Source organism: Haliotis cracherodii, unplaced genomic scaffold, assembly GCF_022045235.1.
Source record: "Haliotis cracherodii isolate W230 unplaced genomic scaffold, xgHalCrac1.p SCAF_1, whole genome shotgun sequence".
Lineage (NCBI taxonomy): Eukaryota > Metazoa > Mollusca > Gastropoda > Lepetellida > Haliotidae > Haliotis > Haliotis cracherodii.
Window position 1 is genome coordinate 64,912,333 of NW_027266264.1, and position 20,333 is coordinate 64,932,665.

The 20,333-nt window shown below is 38.1% G+C and overlaps 1 protein-coding gene across 4 annotated transcripts in view; it reads left to right on the forward strand.

Moving 5' to 3' along the window:
• The window catches only part of LOC139457661 (sodium/potassium/calcium exchanger 2-like), an 80,397-nt gene that overhangs the window by 51,192 nt on the left and 8,872 nt on the right, over positions 1-20,333 (forward strand). For all 4 annotated transcript variants that reach the window (XM_071239049.1, XM_071239113.1, XM_071239244.1 and 1 more), the window contains 3 exons: positions 9,776-9,881; positions 15,738-16,078; positions 16,626-16,760. In XM_071239049.1, the coding sequence (XP_071095150.1) occupies positions 9,776-9,881; positions 15,738-16,078; positions 16,626-16,760 (582 nt within the window). The remainder of the gene's footprint in view (positions 1-9,775; positions 9,882-15,737; positions 16,079-16,625; positions 16,761-20,333) is intronic.

Below are 20,333 nucleotides of genomic sequence, written 5' to 3' on the forward strand. Positions count from 1 at the left end.
AGAAACCTATGATTGTGGGTTAAAATCCCAGTTCGCTCCAGTTATGTTTCTAGGTTTGTCAGCACCATACCGGTGCCTGTGGGTTTCACTGAACTGGTAAACATCTGAGACCTGCATTACTTTGGGCTTTCCTCCCACAATAAGCTGACACACCGTGATATAACTGTAATTAATACTGGTTAAACCCAACTCTCTCACTCACATTACAAAAATCATACCATGCCATCTAATACAGGTGAGCTTCTGTACCCTTGGTTCTTATTACGGGGGTATGACTTGGAAGTATGTTTAATTCAGTACTAAATACATTTCCTGCAGACACTTACAACTGAAACCCGTCATATCTTTGTAGTTTTGTGTGTACACTAGTGTAACTAGACTAACATCTAGTCTCTGAAGTGAACATATCGTACCGAAAAAAACAGTTGTTCAGTTATCTTAATAAAAATATAATAAAAGGGAGCCCAGTGACTCTCTTCATGCAGTAATCTAGACTTGCCAAACATTATAGACTTTCATGGGCTGTATTTGATATATATTTGTATCAGGGTCTGTAAGACAGACTACACTGTAACCAGAACTCCTCTCAGCAATATCTGCTTCCTAAAAAGTTTCATATACATGTGCCTCATGCTGCAAAGAAGCATCGACATGTGAATGGACTGGTTTCTGGCTCTCTATGCCTTGCATCATATTTATGATGTGAACAGATAGATTGTCAAAATTTGATGTCATTGGTTTCTTACCTCACGATCTAAACAGAGAACATGGAGAATATGTTGCTATACCAAGTCTATATAAATTGTCAACATTAGAGTAAAGCTGGTCTTGATTTTCTGCCAAAACAGATTCTACAAGGTGTAAAAGACAAAATAGCAGTGCAAATTATATTAATAGATCACTGAAAATCTGTGATGACAAAGTGTTCACAATGAAAGGGTAAGCATGTCCTGCTAAGAATGGCAACATTTTGAACTTCGATACTGCACCCTAAAAATGGCCAATTCTCATCACTTTGACATGGTCTGACACCACCTGAAGGTAGTGGGTTCACAGGCACCAAGTCCATTCAAATTTCTTTTCATGATAAAAACCAATGCTTCCCATACACATGCAGTTGTAAAGAAATGCAAATGATGCATAGATGTAGGTCGGGTTGAAGTTCAGACTGGCCATGTTTGATTTTCATTGATCATAATCTTGTTTCCAACAATGAAAGGCTCCAGAAGTTTGCCACATGTTGTTAGCCTGTTGACCTCAAGGAGGTTACATAGCTGGAATATTGCTGAGTGCAGCGCTTAACAACATGCAGACAAAAAAGGTCACAGAGGTCAGCACTGGTCCCCCTGACACCCTGTTTTCATCCTGGGACTCAAAATCCTTTACACAACAGTTTCTGAGACTTACATAGCAACAGGAATTGGTCAATTCCTTCCTACATCAAGATTGATTGATTGTTTGTTGTTTAACGCCGCACTCAGCAATATTCCAGCTATAGGATGGCAGTCTGTAAATAATCGAGTCTGGACCAGACAATCCAGTGATTGACATCATGAGCATCGATCCACGCAATTGGGATATGATGACACGCATCAACCAAGTCAGCAAGCCTGACCACCCGATCCCATTAGTCGCCTCTTACGACAAGCATAGTCACCTTTCACGACAAGCATGGGTTGCTGAAGACCTATTCTACCTCAGATCTTCCATTGGTCCCTACATCAAGAGAACACTTGCTTCAAAGTTTGCAGTTGTCATTGCTTGAAAATAAATTATATTCTTTTTTTTTTTACCAGTATTATATCATAATTATAATTACAAAATTGTTAAAATAATTTTTTTTTAAAAGAGAGAAAGGAAGACACTACGGGACATCATGGAGGTATTAGCAAGTGCAGTAGTTAGACAATATGTCTCACTTGTAAACAGGGTGAAAGACTTCAGTTGTGGATCAATGGAATAATAACAATCACCAGACTATATTCCCTTTTTTTATCATGGTCATGAATTCAAAATTTATTAATAAAAAAATTCAAACTTTTTGCAGATGAATGGGAAAATATGCATTTCTTTAACAATCAACTCAGACAAATGGGAAATTTGTACTTTGTGTAACATCATGTTGCCATTAGTATCATACATTCAAAAGCTGACCAGCATGATCAAAAACACAAGTTTGTTCCTTCGTAACTGGACACAACCCAGGCATCCAGGGTTCTTCCTTAAGATCTCTACTGCTTATATGAGGAGAACAGTATATAGTCACGTCATTACATTGGATCAATTTCCCGACCGAGGAGACTAAACAACACAAATCTTTGATCAAGTGGAAAGTATTGATTGTACTAAATGGTAAGTGAACTTGGATACCAACAACCATCGGTAACCATATAATGACAACAACAGTTTCTACCGTCGCACTTAGAGGTCACCTTCACATGTGTCACCAGGGTCGTTCAGTGCCCAGTCAGTATTCAGGCCAGGCAGGATAATTATTTATCTCAATTTCCAGTAAATGGCATTGATTTTTTTAATAACGTGTAACCATGGCAACATATGTTAAAGTGGGTGATGTTAACTTTTGCTTTGTCATAAACGACATTGTGAAGATGATGAATTGTTGGCTTGATCTCGTGCCACCAGAATTGTTCATAGCTTGTCTTTTTTCTCTGTTTCATACCGTTCTACAAAGACTTAGCATGTTAACATCTTACTAACATCCTTTGCTAAACTGACAAGCAAGACAATGTTAAACCAAATGAAATTTAACACAATGAACAAATGTTCTTCATTTTAACTTTTAGACTTATGTGGTATACACAGTAAGAGACCCATGAACATTCTGGGGTAGAATAGGTCTTCAGCAACCCATGCTTGCCATAAAAAGTGACTATGCTTGTTGTAAAAGGTGACTTATTTGAACAGGATTGGGTGGTCAGGCTCGCTGACTTGGTTCATGCATGTCATCAATCCCAAATGCGTGGATCGATGCTCATGATATTAATCACGATTGTCTGGTCCAGACATTATTTACAAACCGCCGTCATATAGCTGGAATATTGCTGAGTGCGGCGTTAAACAACAAACCAAAATAAAAAAATACGCAGTAAGAATTGGGAGGTAAACGTTTTGTGTTTTCCGTTTTTCAGGTGTTATTCGGAAAATAACGTCAGGAACAATAGTTCAACTTTTCCATGCAACAGATACCCTGTATTCCCTTGAAATCTAACAATGTTTGTCAACCATTTCAATTGTGGCACACACTCATTTCATGATGGTACCAATGACACACAAATTATGTCAATGTGAAAAATAACAAATTCCATTTCTTGCCATATTACATTATCAAGCATCAATCATTATATCTAGTGCTGTGTAAAATATCCCCGTCCCCTGAGACTCTAGGACAACATGCCGTAATAAGGACCAGATGTATCCTTTTATTAGGTGAGTTAATTCATTTATTTCCTGAGGATTCCAGCCCACCCAAATCTACACTCAGTCAATAAACTCCATTTTCTCGTTAGTGCACAGTCACACCTTAGGTCCCAGGGTATCAGGCTTGTCTGACAGGATACTGCAGGGGCATTAATGAGAAACAAAGCACTGTGATAGCAGCTCCCTTGTTTGATAGCAGCACTCTGGAGGACATTCATCTGATTGTTGATGGAGTGGACACTAAATACTGATTAATGACAGAATGATTTTCTTTTTAGCCCGCTCTATGTTTCGTGCTTATTTGCAGTATTCAGAGATACAGATGTAAAAGGTTTCTTGACATCATTTCTTGTGTTTTGTTCAGAAGAATTGTAAAAACAAGATATTGTATGGATGACAATTTTAACTTCTTTATTCAATGACAAGGCAATGTTTCTGTATAGGTCTTTATAATGTCAAGCACACAGCACAGTACATGGTTATATGCATCTAATAAGGATTAACAAAGACAACATAAGATTATCTATGAAAGGGATTAACAATAACAACAATTGTCTGATCATAACAGAATAAAGAAGTTTATGTTTACTGTTACTTATTAACTTCTAAAAATGCCACACAGTTTAGTGGAACTGTATGATCAAAAAGAATCTTGAACTATTCCAGTTCAATTAAAGATAATTTATAACAAGTATGGGTTAGAAGTAAGTATGTGTTCAACTGAACATAGCATTATGGTCAGGCAACACAAAATATTTTTTTAATATAAATTGTGTTAGTGGCGTGTGCTGCCATGAGGGCCAGACGTGAACACCTGGCGTCATCACTGATTTTCTGTAATCCATTCATATAATTTTCACGGTTCTGCCTTTTCCGCCCAATGAAATCTGTTTCGATGGAAAATCAAGGCTTTTATTCTCTGCTGTTGATTTTTTTATTATATTTTTTATTTTCACTTTGCAACATTAATGGAATACTCACAGCAATTGCTCTGGACACTTTTACAAGGTTCTTCATTTCTTTAGTTTCTCATTTTCGGTTAATTTTTTATTTTAAAAATCATATTGTAACAGTATATGTGGCATAAACCATAAGACATTTAGGCCAGGTCCTCAAGCGGACTATTGTTTCCTGTGAGGCTGATCATACAATGGGCGGGACTTGTGCTGCTTTATTGCACTGAATGATTTTGTATTGTTGTCTCCAGTGTTTATGTGTTAACGGTGTAATAATGGACTTCAAAATGTTTTAAAGTTTATGGAGTTATAAATGTGAAAAACAGTGTGCTCACTTCGTGTACACAATGTGCACACCTTTTTTACGTTTATACATTTATAAAAAATGTTGAAGTCAGTCTTAATTAAACTAATCTTTGGCCGAGAAAAAGCAGGGTATTGCTGTTCCATGTAAAAGGCCAAGATCTAAGCTTCTGGTGAGGTGAAATGAAGTTTAACATCGTGTCCAAGATTATTGCACTTATATAGCGACGTGCATGCACGTGTGTGTGTGTGTGGCTGCTTGTACTATACGGACTGATGCCGATTTATAGTGCCAGTTCACTGAGATACCATGCGGCAGTTTAACATGAATACCCCACTCAGACACAGTATACTGACTCCGAGCCAACCATTCCTTGTTTTAGCCCCTTAATGCCGAGCGCCAGACAGGGTAACAACAAGTACCATATTTTAACATCTTTTGATATGACGCGGCCGGGGATCGAACCCCGGACCTTCCACTCTCCACTCAGACGCTCTACCATTAGACCACGGAGGCGGTCCATCCAAGCTTCTTGCCAGGCAGCAACAATTATTTATCTAGAAAACATATTAATTTCTCCAGAACTATTGATCAGTGGCATGATATGACACAGTGAGGTGCTCCGTAAACATAATGTTCAATATTACATCATTATAATATTGACATGCCTCCCAGTAGTTCAAAGAAAGTTTTTTTGTCTTTCATATTGAGTTGTTTGGCAAAGGCTTGAAATTGCCATGACAGCAAAAAAGAGTCTTAGTTGCTGCCTGGTAAGGCCGAAATCATCGATAAAAAGACTTTAAATAATGCAACCAGTCTTGGTAGAAAATACCATTGTTTTCAGTGCTGCCATGAGTGCTCCGTATTCCCACCCACAGGTAGTTGGACAATCGATGGCATGAAGCTCTACAAATTGCAAATGAAATTGGTTGCAATTGGGTAGTTAAAAAAGGGCTTAGTATAGACGGATGCTGCTTGATTGGGAAGGAATGAGGTAGTTTAAATGCACCTATATGTCTGGGCTTTGATGCATGTGATACAATTACTTCATGTCAACCTCTCTGCTAAAAGTGTCTTTAATGGAAAAATGGCGGTCCTAATGGTCATCTCTACCTGATGCAAGGGAGTTAACTGACTGTAAAAGTCCAGTTTCACCCTTGCTGAACTAGGCTGGAATTTCTGGGCTCGATCGTTGCGACATCAGTGGCTATTACAAGTTATGTCCCTTCTATGTCCGTCCTATTGACCAATCAGATTCCACCTCTCATATTGCTTTCATTTACTTCCAACAAAATGGTGGCGCCCAGTCAAGACGATCTGATCGATAATCAAGATCTTTATTGTAACGAAACGGGTCTTACTTCGTGAAGTGCATCAAATCATGTGAGCACCTTGATGAAAACGTGAAGAGATTTTGGAATATATATGGTGACACTATATTGTTGGAACACATGCTTTGCAAATCTGACCGAAATCTGCACGGCAGTTTACGAACCCGATGTCGATTTTGTTACGCGATTTTAATTGGACTATGCCTAAACCTATAGTCCAGCCTATTTAGGCTTCGATGGAAACTGGACTTTTATGGTCAGTTAACTCCCTTGCCTTGGGAAGATGCCATGTACTCAGGTGTGCAGATGTTGGGCTGTAAGTAAGGAAACGTTCACAGTTTTTATTTGTTATTGTTGAAGACAAGCAGACTGATAACAAGATGCTTTAAAGTGTATTAAGAATCTTTCTGGAGCATTGTAGTGAGTGAGTTGGGTGTTACACAGCTTTTAACAGTATTCCAGTTATATCACGGCATGTCAGCTTAATGTGAGAGGAAAGCCTGAAGTTATGCAGGTCTCAGACGTTTACCTCTTCGGTGAAACCCACAAGCACAGGTATGGTGCTAACAAACCTAGAAACATAATCTTGGCGAACTGGGATTTTAACCCACAATCATTAACCACTAGACTACACAACTGCCCCAGGAGTATCAAGACTGACCTTGGCCAAGGATGAAAACAAATAGTACAGTGCTTCTTGACCATATATTACTAGAGGTGCTGATTTTCATTATTTTCATATACACATTTAACACCTGATGGTAGCTCAACTCGTGGCAACTGTCATACATACGGTTTATGGGTTATTGGTGTATTGCCATTTGGCCATGGATAACTGCAATACATTGATACAGGGGTCCGGAAACCGTCATATGCGCCGGACATGTCCGATTGGGAATCTCAAATGTCCGGTCTAAAATATTGCTTACCGGACATTTAAATTTTTCTGTCCGGACATTTTAAAAAGTATTGTCCGGACATTCTTAAATTTTGACCGGACATGATCAACAGTTAGGACTGAGCAATTTCTGTCTGCAGTTGTAACACAATGAAGATTATCTACACTGACAAGCTTTGTTTGTTTTGATTGCTGTAAATACATCGTACCTAGAATGATAGTCCAATCGGTCAATCACTGTAATAGGCAATAAACTGAGTTGACACTGATTAATCGAGGATTTATTACTGAGAACATCTTGTTAATTTGAGTAAAATGTATTTACAACTGTACATAAATACCTTGCATCATCGATGTACCTCATTATCCTCACAATGCTACGATACGTAACCTCAGTCAAGAAGCGAAAGCGTGACGACAGCCAGTCGACCGATGCAGATCAGTCGAGCGGATCTGCCAAACCCTCAAAGTCTGAATGATCATTTTGTAAGTCGTGGCTAACGACTTTCACTTGGTTGACATACAACGAGGATTTGCAGATTTTATTGTTTTCAGTAGCTAGTCGTATATTGAATCTTGATTGACCGCCATTTTGCTTTCTGTGACGATCGATAACAAAAAAATTTATGGTCAATAATTAAGTACAGATGAAAAAGTATTCAAATAACTACTGCTATCAACGATAGTTTAGGATTTAGGATTATATTATCTGTCTTGTTTTAAATAATCTTTAGTTTAAAGAAACAAACTTTTCCCGTGAGGTCACGTGATAACCAAATATGGGATAATAGTCTTGATCCAAATGTTACAACGCGTACACTCTAGCAGACTCATGAATATTAATTAGACCGTTCACAACGTTGACAGATCGTTATTATAACAGAAACAAACGAATGTTTTCCATATATATCTAAAATGATATTATTTGTTATTAATTGTCCGGTGATTTAAACAATTTAAATTGAAACAATTCATAATTCATCATATTATGAATACGTAACAACTTGTAATTTGTGTGTAAAAAGTCGTACTAAAACACGCTGTTTGAAGGGGGCGTGGCATAAATGTAAATGTCCGATTGGGATTTTAAATTTTCCGGACCCCTGCATTGATACCTACATCAATCACACTACACCCCTAATAAGCATTGTTCATTGTTGCCATAGAAACCAAGACAGATATTGTGCAAACATCAGCTGTGAGATAGCCAGGAATTCAGGATTATCTCTCATTATATTACAGAGATATGTGTATCACTTCCTTCAGTAGGACCTGCAAATCAAACAGGCTGAAAAGGACTTGCTGGAAACTCAGGTTCAGATGGCCATAATATATTTTGAATTTCTGCCATCATGTCAGTACAATATATATATTTTTTTAATGATTTCCAGAAACTGAAAATGATTATGCTTATTAAAATTGCCCCATTACTTGGCTGATATTTTGAACGCCTGTTATTTCTATTAATGAATATTCCATCAGTTTTATCAGCTCACCTTCACATCGTCCAAGTGACCTTGTGTCATGGATTTCCATCCATTGTCCATCTGTCCATGACAATTACTATTCATTTTAGTTCCCTTGACACTGTCGCATTATCATGACCCGTGAAGATCCGGGGTAGAATAGGTCTTCAGCAACCCATGTTTGCCATAAAAGGCGATTATGCTTGTCGTGAGAGGTGACTAACGGGATCGGGTGGTCAGGCTCACTGACTTGGTTGATGCATTACATCGTATTCCAACTGCATGGATCGATGCTCATGACGTCAATGACTGGATTGTCTGGTCCAGACTTGATTTTTTACAGACTGCCGTCATACAGCTGGAATATTGCTGAGTGCGGCGTTAAACAACAAACAAACAAACAAACATCAACTTGTGCTTATGTCATGAGTTTTCGTCCATCCATTGTTACACTGAAATTAAAACTCTTTCTCTTCATGACAACTGAACATATCAATGTTCTTAATGTCCAGGGACACAGCTAAGTAGATTCGGGTTTTTTAAAATATCAATAAGGCCGCTGCCTCTGAAGGTAGTAGTGAAGAATACAAACTGTATGCCAATCTGTCCTGCAAAACCATTGGAAACATTGATGTCAGATGTTTGTAGGATGTACCCGATCCATCTTTTCATAGTCAGATCTCTCAGCCTCTCTTTTTAAATATCCCAATGTATCAAAATATATATACACCGTTTTCGACATAATAAGCGCCCTGCTCTAAAAAGCGCCCACGGCTATTTTTGCTTATATATTGGCTAGTGAATAATCCCAATCAGCACCCCTTCCGATTGATCAATATACACAAGACTTATTTATTCGTGTATAATACGCACTCGTGTGTTATATGCACCCTCAATCATGGCCAATTAAATTCTGGAAAAATATATCTGTCGTATATAACCATTTCAGGCTGTGAGCATAAACCACGAAATTTATGATCTTTCAACTCTGTTTTATTTTCACCAAAATAATATTCTAATAAGAGCCCCCTATTTCTAATTTTGAAAGTGCCCTCGACGCTTATTACGTCGAATAAGGTATATATATAATTGTGCACATGTCTGTTAGTCAATAATGACTTGAATGATATGACTTATTGTTTGGGGTTGTAATCTCAACCAGCTGTGTACAGCCTTGTATGATTATCAGTTATTGACCATTCAGGAGGGCAATGTCATGTTTTATGGACCCAAGAAACTGATATCAATATCAGGAACCTGGATCACTTCAACCTATCCTGAAGGGCGGTGTCACACCCTGTCCTGTGACTGGAGACCTGGGGAAGATGATACTTCAAATTCACTCACTCGCTGACTGTATGTTCTGTTTGTTTGCTTTCCAGAAAGGTGAGCGGCGATGCAGTTTGCCGATTCTTCATGCAGGAAGCAGTCGCTTCCGCCATGGCGTCCTGCAACTGATGATTCATACAATTGACCCTCTCGGACCTGGTAAGGCATTCATTTATCTCGAAGATGGACGTTTGTATTTTTTTAACAAAATTTAATACCACACTTAGCTTTGTTTTAACTTTTTGTCTGTTTCCTGTAAATAATCAAATCTGGGCCATACAATCCAGTGATTGATATTGTGAGCAATGATCCAACCAAGTCACCAAACCTGACCACCTTGTACGTTAAGTCTCTTCTCGCGACCAGCATAGGTTGATAGGGAATTCTACTAACCCAGAATCCCTGGGTCAGCCATTTAAAAGAAATTGGATTACCAAGGACCATAAGAGATGAAAAGTGAAAAAATATGTATGTAAAGCCCATTTCCCCTCTGAAAGCAAACCTAGTTGTTCACCGCAAACGAGCATTTGTTCACTACAGACAAATTGTACATGATAGCTTTAACTCAAATAGGTAACATCACAAGACAAGCTTCACATATCTGACACTGCATACATGGAAACATTTCCATATTTTTTAAGGAACCAAAAAAATATTAATTTAAATGTTTTTATTTCGTTTTGTCCGACTTCTGATGAGTACAACAAAACATCTGTAAATTTAGATTAAAAAAGTCGGGCCTGTTGAACTTCTGAATGTGATATAACTGTTGCAATGGATTCCCTTTTAAGCCAGACATTTTACAACTATTGGTATGCTGATTTTTGGCCCACAAATTCAGATTGGTAGGTTAAAAAAAAAATTAAATAGAAAATTCCAATATTAAATATATTTTGGTATTTCCTCAATGTTAATAAGGTGGAAAAAATATTATTTACAAAATAAAGTTGGGGTGGTAGAGTTTAATATAAATTTTCAACAGGTTTTCATTATAGTATTTCAAATAATTTATACTGATAACGACAGTAAATGTTTTTTTAAACATGTAACTTTTTTTTCTGGTCAGAGGAGTAAATCCCTGTTGTTGATTTTTACATTTCAATTTTTGCGAATCCACAGATTTGTTACCCCCATGTTTTGAAAAATATCGGAATTTATTATTCATTATCATTCTGCAGTTGTTGGTGAAATGAGGACAGTATCTCTGATTATTGTCTAATTCTGAATGGATACTCACATGTCTGTTAAAACAAGGTTTATTTTAAGAAATATGAGAAGAGTATATAATCACTGCATTAGTCTATCATTATCATTTTTCAGTTTATCATGGCATTGATGTCAGCTATTCTGACTTGTCATCAACTACTGCAGTGCATGGATAGTTTGACCTTTGTCTGCTATTGCTTTTACGCATAGTTTTGATATGTCAAGTTATCAGTATGAGAGTATAAAATTATTAATTGGTTTTCTTCTCCAGCAATATTAGTTAACAAGAACTGATTCAAATCTGAGATTTACCCTAAAAATTTATCGAGCTCATCGAAGAAAAAGCATTAAATTCCCAAAGGTCATTGACTTGTAGGCCAGGAAGGGCACCATTATATCTATGTATATAAGCTCTGCAGATAATCCAGCCTCCCTCTATTGCTGTCTCGGCATAAATGTAGATACAGCTGTATTCATTGATCCTGGCCTGGAGAAGGGCTCCAACTGCCACAGTGTCAATGCCCCTGGCTGGGGTGTTATGAAACTATATATTGAACGAGTCAAGGTTGAAACTACAGTTGTTAAGATATATTGATATGGATCCTACTTGTGCGAAAGTTTTAACTGAGAGATTTACAGGATCAATGGAAGTCATATGCTCCTGGCTCCATGCAGGTTATGTTCTGAGGCAAGCGTGACTGATGGTCTGTTGTCAGTGGATGCCTGATTCCTGGTCGGTTGTCAGGGGATATCTGGGCAGTTCGGGGGAAACTTGGGTCTGTGTTTTTCGCAAACAGATTTACGGCACTAATTTCAAATTGGCGACTACGCATCAAAACATATTTTGACAAATTCTCGATTACAAATTTATAACCTAAATAAAAGAACATTCTGGAATGGGTAATAGATGGTCTAGATCATATGGATTCAGTCGTTAAACCTGTAACTATCGTTTTGAATACCCCGTGTTAAAGTTTTCGAGGTTGCATGATTGGAAATCACATTCCGACTGTCACTTTCATGATCTGGTAAGCGACGCTCTGATTGGTCTGATGAAAGGTCGTTCTGATGTGACCCCTAATGGGATGTCTTCAGATCTTTGTTTAGCGGTAGCGAGAACTAAGGTCTGATTTTTTTAGATTGATGAATTTATTGAGAAATATAAAACGTCAACACCAGAGAGTAATCAGTCTCGATTGTCTGCCGAAACAAATCCCATTGGGTGTGAAAGGTCAAATAGCTGTGTACCTGAATGCTGAATATTAGGGTACAGTTGTATGTGGCCTGTATGGTTTGATTGATCACCCGTCAAACTTTGTGAACACAGCAAACCACAACACAGAATCATATTTGATACTATGAATTTGTTTGATCCTAATGGTTCCAACTATGCAAGTTTGCAAGCTGTTTGTGGTGCCTGGTACTGGTAAACTGTGCAGATTCAATAGATTCATCTTCTGCCTCCCCCTCCATGTTGTCTCAAAAGTGGGTAGGGATCCCTTTAGCTAGTAAGTGTGTACTTGTGACTCAGCATAGTCTGTGATGACCTTTGCAATTCCACGGATTTTGTTAAAACGTTGGGTAATTCCATACATGTCATTGTTTACTGGTAAACTGTGCATATTCAATAGCTTGATAGGCATTTAGAAGTTGGAGTACTAAGTAAGGATAAGAATTTATGGATGAACAACTTCTTTATTGCAAGTAAGAGCGACATTTCGGTATCACTTGCTTGACAACGATGTTAGAACCTACACCGAAATGTCGCTCTTAATTGTAATTAAGAAGTTGTTCATCCATAAACTCTTATCCTTACATGTTCAATAGATTCATCTTCTTAAAATATCATTAATTTTTATTTGTAAGTGTAAGGGATTTCGGTGATGTGATTGGTTCCTTTGCCGCTCACACGACCCATTCATTTTTCAACAAACTTCAAAGAGTGACGTTTACAAAGTATAAACTTTTACACATTTTTTTATCGGAACTACTTTTAATTGGGAATGCCCGAGTTGAACATTTCTCTGTTGTCTCCTCAGCTTAATTACCACGATTTTGAGGATCGGCAAAATTGGGCAATAAAAAAACATTTCTTTTTCACACAAGGTTTCATTGAATCACTTATTTACATTAACCCTCTCGATGCAAGGACAGTAGGGTAGCCTACTGGTTAAAGCGTTTGCTCGTCAGGCCGAAGACAGGAGGACACGAAGACACGGGTCCAATCCCCCATATTGGTACAATGTGTGAAGCCAACTTATTTGTCAGTTCAGGCGTTTTTACGTGATTTTAACTCACACAGTTCAAAGCGTTCATCTTCCAGTAAACCAACACAATAAGAAATTCCTTTTGTAATTAAATGCCATACTTTGGCTCGTTAACGTATTAGACTCACCTGTCCTATTGACCATCAGGGGGCCCATCTCACTCGCCACTATGTAATCTTGTCCTCCACAGTCACCTGATCACCAGATAGATCTTATTACCATCCAGATACCATCAATATCATAAACCAAATGAAGATTAACACACAGTACTCGTTTGACAGATCTGTAATGGTGCATAGGGGTCTTCTCTGATTGGTCTCACAGTCATTAGTTTTTTAATGTCCACCAACCTATCTGTGGCTTGATGTACTGTGTTGTTTGGGAACCCTACGGATGTCTGCTGGTATGATTTTGTTATCACTGCCTGGCTCAAACTGTTGTGTATGGGAGTGTTCTGATGACTTTATCTAAATAAAAGTGATAAAACCTGTTCCATAATCATAAGAAATCTCTGAGAAAAAGCAGAGTCAATTGTACTATTCCGACTATATCATAAGCATGTGTTTATGAATCACTATTAAATAATGAGAATACCAGGTGTTCGCGAAAAGGTGAGCGTATCCTGCCCCACCGGTGTCACCCATCACAAACACATGCAAAGGCAAGTCAATTGTTCACCTGATAACATATGGTACAAGTCAAAATAGGTAATTGCATTGGAAATATTTTTGTCACTGATTTGTCAAATTTGGAAATGTCCTTCACATGTCTACCATAAAACATTTTGAAAGTTTTACAGTGGCCTTGAATGTTGTATCCCTGATCAAACAACTTTTGAGCAAGCACAGGCAACCAATTGTATAATCAAAAGAGGTCCTTGTGGAAATCTTTATTGACACGTTAATGAATTGCAATCTGGAGACGTCAGCCAGTACACTAAGCCGGACTGATGAGGATCGTGCTGAGAACCTTGAGACTGACAATGTGCTCTAATGTATGCCTAGAGAATAGCAATTATTACCTGAAATTCAAGGAATTACTGCAGCATTCAGACTGCCAATCAGAGGAACATACTCTGGACCTGTAATTAGGAATAGTAGATAACCTCATCAGCAAGGTCGTTAATTTATTTGTGAAAGATGGAAATGCATGGAAAGACCTCCAATAATTTCCTTATCATTAAGATGATTATCTTAATGCTCAGGAAGATACTGGATTTTAGTAGTGTTGTCAATATGAAGGAGAAGCTGTTGGTTTAAATCAACAAGAAGATGTGAAAGGATAGGTTTTCCATCATCAAAAATAATGGTTAGGCATCTTCAAAATTATTATTTGCACATCATATTTTATTGTCAAATATATGTGTGTGGAATTTATCTTTTTAAGAACCGTGGCATGGGGGATTTGTCTCTAGTACCAAATGGGAAATTTAGATGATGTAAATGTATTAATCAGTTTAGTGTCTTCTTTTATTTTCATATTAAGTTGTGACATTTATTTCACTGTGTCAATTAAATAAGATATGGGAGCTGACTGCTGACTACTCCAGTGCAATAGTGTCCCCATTGTGAAGGATCTTGTTTTGTAATTAAACTGTCAGCAGGTCAGTAACAGGTGGTCAGCACTCCAGAGTATCTCACCTTTACCAGGGTTTGACACCAACAGGACCATAAGACTATAAACAAACAGATCTGGATCCCTTGCCACAAATTTACCTTAGCGCTACGATTGTCGTAAGTTTATGTATGGGAGTTACGATCGTCTCAGCGCAAAGATCAGTTTGTGGAACAGGGCCCTGGTTCAAAGCAAGTATTAGAGAAACTTTGGCATCACAAATGTCTTGTATTTCCTTGAAAAATCTGGCCGAAATTGACCTGCTGTCTAATGGACTATGACAGGCAGTGGGTGTAAACAGGAGAGATCTATGGAGCCAGGGCTAAGGCAGGGGTATTAGATTTCTTGATTTTCACATACTCTCTGTGATTGTCATAGGCATATGATTGGGTGTTCAGAATGTGTAGATCACTGTCAACCCATTGGTTGTGTCCGGAGAGGAATATTTATACTGACAAGCATTCTATGCATGATACCAAAACATTGTATAAACTTGGAGCTAGAAAATGTCTCTGTCTGTTTGTTGTTTAACGCCGCACTCAGCAATATTTCAGCTATATGACGGCTGTCTGTACATAATTGAGCCTGGACCAGACAATCCAGTGATTCTCATCATGAGCATGGATCCAATTGGGATACGATGACATGCATCAATCAAGTCAGCGAGTCTGACCACCTGATCCTGTTAGTTGCCTCTTACGACAAGCATAGTCGCTTTAACAGCAAGCATGGGTTGCTGAAGACCTATTCTAACCCGGATCTTCACGGGTCCCTTTCACAGCAACGCAAACCTTAAGGTATATGTATATGAAGTACAAGTGGCTAAAGCGGTTGCTCGTCACGCTGATGAACAAAATGGTGACTTATATAAAATTGTAAATAAGATTAGATGTCCCAGTTGTGAAACCACACCCAACTTTGTTTGCAGAGAAAGTACAAGACAAAGCAGTGGCTCTGCATGCAATGGCTAGCCTACAGCTTATGATCAACATGGATTCCAAAGATGGTGCCAAGCAGAACGGCAATGTGGACCAGGACAACAATATGCAAGTTAATGTCATCTCAAATGGCAAGGTGTCACCTGCTTACGAGTCTACAGGGTCATTAAGAAAAGGTAGCCCTTGTGTGAGTCAGGAAACTGCCTTAACAATGGTGGACCAGGAACCAGATCAGAATGGTAAAGTGACCCGACGAGATGTCAACGTTGCTGTCGATGGAAAACAGGAAGGCGAAGATGAGGCACAAAGTAGTAATGATTCAAAATCGGAGGTAAGGTACTTGCTACATTGCTACCATGGACTGACCACCATTTCATATTCTAGGGGCTGGGGCTGGATTTAATACAATATACATAAACAGAAATATTGGACGGGTTGGAGGTTACCAAGACTAACATCTAGTCTCTGAAATGAACATATCGTACAGAAAAAAATAGTTTTTCAATTATCTTAGTAAAAATATGATAAGAGGGAGCCCAGAGACTCTCTTCATTTTCAGATACTGCTGTAATCTAGACTTGCCAAACATTATAGACTTGCACGGTCTGTGTTTGATATATATCAGTATCAGGGTCTGTAAGACAGACTAGATGTTGCTGAGAATTGTTTTACTGAACATAAATCATGTTCCCCCTTCCACTCCCTTCTAAATATTAGATGGTCAGTTCCTACTCTCCTTGTTTACTTTTATAAATATTAGATTAACATTTGAAGGGAACTGTTGGTAAGCTTAGTATAATCTGTACAGAGTTATGTTTCCTTTTTTAGAGTTTTCTCCCTTGTACATTATGATGATTCAGAGTTATCTGCTCTTACAGACCCCAGGATGGGAGGAGGAAGAAGAGCCGCTTGACATGAGCTGGCCAGACACTTGTCGTAAACGTTGCACCTACATTTTCCTGGCGCCCATTGTGTTCCCACTGTGGTTATTTCTGCCTGATGTCAGACGAAAGGTGAGATGCAAACAAATACTGAATGTCATCAAGTATTGTCAACACTTCTGTGTCATGTGAGTCTCCTCACTTAGTTCTTAGACAATAGTAGACTGCAGGAGTCATCTCAAGATATAGATATGGACATAGCTATATACTGGGTAACACTGGGAAAAAGATGTTGATATTTTTGGTATTTATTTACATACAGCGCATCTATACAATATATGTAAAAAATCCATTGATGTGGACATAGATATATATTGGAAAACACATTGAAAAAGATGTTGATATTTTTGGTTTTTATTTACATACAGCGCATCCATACAATATATGTAAAAAATCCATTGATTTTTCTTTAATATGTATATAACTTTTTGCATTGATACTAGTCCTGTAAAGATACTGGTTAGTTCTTCAGCAATCCATGCTTGCAGTAAGACGTATCAATGCTTGTCATTAGAGGCAACTCATGGGATCGGGTGGTCAAGCTTGCTGTCTTGGTTGATGCATCAACTGGAATGTCTGGTCCAGACTCAATTATTTACAGCCCGCCATCATATAGCTGGAATATTGCTGAGTGCGGCGTTAAACAACAAACTAACAATAAAGCAATAATTTAGTTGTTAATTGAGTGAACACACTTCAAGTCTCAAATTCATCTGCTATCCCCAACGAGAACAGTTCACGGACAGTCCCTAACAGATTAACGGGCGTTAATACCTTTCACACCGCCCTCAAACATACTTTCAAGCTCTGTCCGATAATCCCCCCAAAAGCAGCTGGCACAGTGAGGATAAACTGTGTCATGATTGTGTCTACTATCATTGCAGAAAACTAGTTGCCCAGAGAATGAACTGATAGATGTGTTGCCTCAATTCTGACATGGGAGACCTTTGGATAGTTTGAGCACTGGAAATTGTCATCGGTGCCTTTAGGCCACACCAGTTTTATTTTTTGTTTTCAAGGGCCTGCCGCCCCTACTGTAAAGCAGCTGGAAAAGAAATGAATTAAACATAAAAATATTAATTTCTATTGTCTTCCACTCAGTAATATAGACGCTCTTATACAATAGAAATTGTTACATATAAATTCCATGTCTACATCACTATCAGTGATTCAAGAAGCCAGCTGCAGTGTTTACTCCACGGCAGAATGACCTTCGTATAAATAAATAAATGATTGACATAACTATTTATTTTAATTTTGTTTCTACCTATTGTATGGAAAAGCTGGAATAAATGCATGAAACATAAAATTTTAAAGTTGTGGCCTCATGAGATATTTATATATGAACGTGTAATGCAATGTACAGAGTGTGTAAGATTATTGAGTCGAAGCTTCTGTTAGTTCTATGTGTCTTTAGGTTTGGTAACTTTATCACCCAAATCTGGTTTCCACAGGAGATAATTCTTGTGTGAGACCGAGCAATATTTCCTGGGAGATATCTCTACAATGAAATTGCATCACGATGCTTTGCAGACCATTGTGACATCATTTTTCAATCTCATTAAAATCAGATCTTAGTTCTTGCTGCCGCTAAACAAAGATCTGAGGACATCCCATTACGGGTCACGTCAAACGGACCTTTTGCAAACTCTGACCGACCAATGGAACTACTGACAAGAAGTCGACATTAGCCAATCAGAAGGCAGCTTTCTCGTGCTTTACGGCACTAATTTCAAATTGGCCTCTACGCTCCCAAACATATTTTGACAAATTCTCGCTTAAAAATTTGAAACCTGAACAAAAGCACATTCTAGAATGACTAATATATGGTCTAGATTGTATAGATTCAGTCGTTAAGCCTGTAACTATCGTTCGGAATACCCCGTTTTAACGTTGTCGAGACTGCATGATTAGAAATCACATTCCAACTGTCACTTTCATGATCTGGTAAGCGACGCTCTGATTGGTCGGATGAAAGGTCGTTCTGACGTGACCACTAATGGGATGTCCTCAGATCTTTGTTCAGCGGTAGCGAGAACTACGGTCTGATTTTAGTGAGATTGCATCATTTTTTAGTATGACTCACAATCAAATGACATGACCTTTGCCACTGAAGCTGGTAAACTGTACTTATTGCACCAAGACATTGGTTTTTACTGTTTACTAACTAAAAAAAATAGGAAGCATGACTTTGTATGATAAATAGAATCTTACTTTCGTGACTTTTGAGATCAAATATATCAACACTTGGCTACAAAGGTTTAAAACTCCTCAACAAGCTTTGGAAATTCAAACTTTTATGAAGTGGTGTTGATATACTTGATAACTGGCTGGTGAGGTTCTCCATTTGTCAACCTTTTCAAAACTTCAAACAACAAAAACTCCATAACTGGGTGCCGCTGTTCAAAACAACCTTAGCACTATGACTGTCACAAGTCTATGTTAAGGTATGGAAGTTACCATCACCTTAGCGCTAAGATCACTGTGTACAATGGCACCCTGGATATTACCAGATGGGCTGGGAAATGTGAACTCATCACTATAATATTAAACTTAGGAATTAGATACACACTGATGGCTGCCAGCATTCTGTCTAGGCCCTCCATAATTCATGGATCCCACTGAATATATTGATCAAGACATTTTGACCTTTGTAACATATGGCTTCATTCCTTTGGATTCAGGTGGCTGTATATTTTTATGATGTTTTGTTATGTTTATAAAAGGTCTGTTGTGTAGGATGCCGTTTAAAGTTTGTTCGCACATTGTTACATTACTTGAAGAGAAAGAGAAGTCACTGTGGGGGAATTGTGTGTGCAGTTTAACTAGTACATTACAATTATGGTGCACTGCAATAATTGAATTTTGGTGTGTTATGTGTTAAACTGTTGTGCAAAAGTGGCAAAAATGAGCATATAGTATATATATATATGTGTCTATTACCTTAGACCCATGAAGGCCCGGGTTAGAATAGGTCTTCAGCAACCCATGCTTGACGTAAAAGGCAACTATGCTTGACGTAAAAGGCGACTAACAGGATCGGGTGGTCAGACTCGCTGACTTGGTTGATGCATGTCTTTGTGTCCCAATTGCGTGGGCAGATGCTCATGTCAGTCACTGGATTGTCTGGTCCAGACTCGATTATTTACAGACTGCTGTCATACAGCTGGAATATTGCAGAGTGCAGCATTAAACAACAAATAAACAAATAATAGGAAATTCAGTCAAATCCTAGGGGGCAAGGTTTCTGTTTATCTTTGATATGTGAGAGTATTCATGATGGTGTGTCAGGGCTTGATTTAACTATAGAAAACATGCACTAGTGATGCCTGATATTGAAAAATCAAACTTGTTATTTATTTGTATATTCACCCGGAGCATGTCAACATTTTATATATAATACCGTATTTTCTTGAGTATAGTGCGCACTTTTTTTCGGAAAAACACAGCTGTGTAGAAGGGGGTGCGCATTATACACGAATTATGAGTTTGGATGTTTTTTCCTCCCATGGAAAGACATTACGTACCGTGAGCACGAAACACCGGAAATACCATGTCAACAAATCCATACTGAAGTACGCAAAATAATTATGTAATTACACTGTCTGTCTATAAAAGTGTTCTTTGTATTTCTGGACTTATGTT